The 2,500-nt window shown below is 33.8% G+C and overlaps 1 protein-coding gene across 1 annotated transcript in view; it reads right to left on the minus strand.

Moving 5' to 3' along the window:
* Positions 1-2,500, minus strand: part of LOC106875934 (epidermal growth factor-like protein 8) — a 64,106-nt gene that overhangs the window by 3,034 nt on the left and 58,572 nt on the right. Inside the window, exons 4-5 of the mRNA XM_014924251.2 lie at positions 1,763-1,858; positions 1,439-1,561 (exon numbers count right to left, since the gene is read on the minus strand). Coding sequence (XP_014779737.1) covers positions 1,439-1,561; positions 1,763-1,858 — 219 coding nt within the window. The remainder of the gene's footprint in view (positions 1-1,438; positions 1,562-1,762; positions 1,859-2,500) is intronic.

The following is a 2,500-nucleotide window of genomic DNA, read 5'->3' on the forward strand; positions in this document are numbered from 1 at the left end:
CACACACACACACACACACACACACACACACACACACACACACACACACACACACACACATGACTTATATTCCACCAACGCACCAACCCATATTCTTTTAATATGTTAATCATTTATGTCTTTCAATCATTGGACATGGACCATACTATAGCACCATTTTCGTGAGTTTTACTCGATTACATCGCTCTCAGTATTTAAGTCTGGTGCTTATTTTCCCAAAAACTGTTTCTTGTAGTGTTAAAAGAATATAATGTACAGCATTTAGACAGGTGAAACCAAAAACCCAAAGGCAGTCACATAGAGGCATGTACAAGACAGAATTCTGCGTAAATTACGTCATATAGTTTCAATTCACAATGTATTGGACAATCCGAGACTATTGTTGAAAACACCCAATGTGCTGCGCAGTGGGCTAGAATTCAGAACCATGTGACTGGAGTAAACATCTTAATCCACAGCTATGTATACATACCTTGAAGGTGGGGGCCCAGTTAGAATTTTCTTCAGGTCGAGTAGCCTATTCCGCTCAAAAGGTCCCTGAATAAGGGTTGTTTAAGGGTGTTGATCGAAACACACATGTTTCCAGAAGTGAATTATCCAAACCCCAAAGTATTCCTATCAGTACATGGTTATGATGCTCCCCCACTACTTCTGCTCGTGATCAGAGATGCACATATCGTCAACCAATAAGGGACATACTCAACTGATTATGGTCAAACAACTGACAAGGAAATCTCTGGTATTGAGCAGAATATTTGCTGTAGCCCATGTTTTTATACCAAGACAAAACAATGTACATGATAATACTTCCAATCAGTTAAGATGAGTAGCCACGAAAGCCACTGCCTGGTACTGCATCAGGGCATTTATTATTATTATTATTATTATTATTATTATTATTATTATTATTATTATTATTATTATTATTATTATTCAGTAGTTTTATTTTTATAACGTGCTTTCACTTCACTACCGAGTATGTGCTGTGGTTTGCTGTGGTGCTCTTATGGTTACTGTATTGAAAGTGTTTTGCGTAGGATGTGTGCAGTGCCCAGTAGTGCAATTTTCTGTATGTTATATATATTTGTAAGTCCTGGTGTTTTTGTTATGTATTTGTCTGAATATTTTTTATTGTACCTAAGGCACCTACTATGATAGGAATATGTTTGTCTGTGGTGTTCTGGATTGATGCTTTTTGTACATTATTATTATTATTATTGTTGTTGGTGTTGTTGTTGTTGTTGTTATTATTATTGATATTACTGTTGTTGTTGGTGTTATTACGCTAGTACATGCTAATTTAGTTAGCAGATATTTTATCTTGAAGTTTGGTGACAAGTCTCCTCAAACACTTTCTTAGGATTCTTACATAATATTGGATGGTATTTTTCTGCAGATTGACAATGTGAGTTTCAATGCCCCAGAAAGAACTACTTACTTTCACAAGAGGTCTTGTCTTTGGCCACCTGGAACCCTTCGTAACACCCACATTCATAACTTCCTAGTGTGTTCAGACACGTTTGTTGACACATGTGCATTTCTTGGCTGCATTCATCCAAATCTGTTCAGTAAAAAAAAAAACAAAAACAAATTGAAATAAAATAAAAGAATATTATGTTGTCAGGTAAATTAAACAAGATCACTTTAATGACCGTTCGACATGTTTCTGTTAATGGCAACGATATTTTGATGACATTTATGAATTATTAATTAGACATGTCATTATATTTTTATATTGGTTTGGAGTTTTAAGTTCACGTACCTGTTTCACATGTTGGTCCAGCCCATCCAGTGTTGCATCTACAAGTGTCTGGACCCGTACAAGTTCCGCGATTATTGCAATCCGTACGACACAAAGCTACCAATTAAAGATATAGTTTATTAAAAATATAGCCAAAGCAAGAAAACGGGAAAGATGGCGTAGTATTCTCAAACTTTAATCACAAGTTGTTTGTAAAAATTATTTGTAACATAGTCACGAGTTCAGAAATTTGGCAGAGGGGACAAGTCAAATATATCGATTCTGGTACTTGACTAGGTTTGAAACTAGTTAGGTACTCGGGCTTTATGCCTATATTAGAAACAAGTTTTATTTAGGGCGATGGCTTGGCAGAATTGTCATTGCACTGGACAAAATGCTTAGCGGAATTTCTTCCTGTTCCTTAAGTTTTGAGCTCAAATTCCGTCGAAGGCGATTTTTGCCTTTCATCCTTTTTGGGTCGGTAATATAAGTACCAAAATTTCAGACCCTGTGCCTATAGTAAAAAGGATTATTATTATTATTATTATTATTATTATTATTATTATTATTATTATTATTATTATTATTATTATTATTATTATTATCATCATCATCATTATCCTCATCATCATCATCATCCTCATCATCATCATTATTATTATTATTATTATTATTATTATTATTATTATTATTATTATTATTATTATTATTATTATTATTATTATTATTTTCTCTTTATCACAGATTTTGTTGGAGCTC

This window comes from Octopus bimaculoides, chromosome 2 (assembly GCF_001194135.2).
Source record: "Octopus bimaculoides isolate UCB-OBI-ISO-001 chromosome 2, ASM119413v2, whole genome shotgun sequence".
Taxonomy (NCBI): Eukaryota; Metazoa; Mollusca; class Cephalopoda; order Octopoda; family Octopodidae; genus Octopus; species Octopus bimaculoides.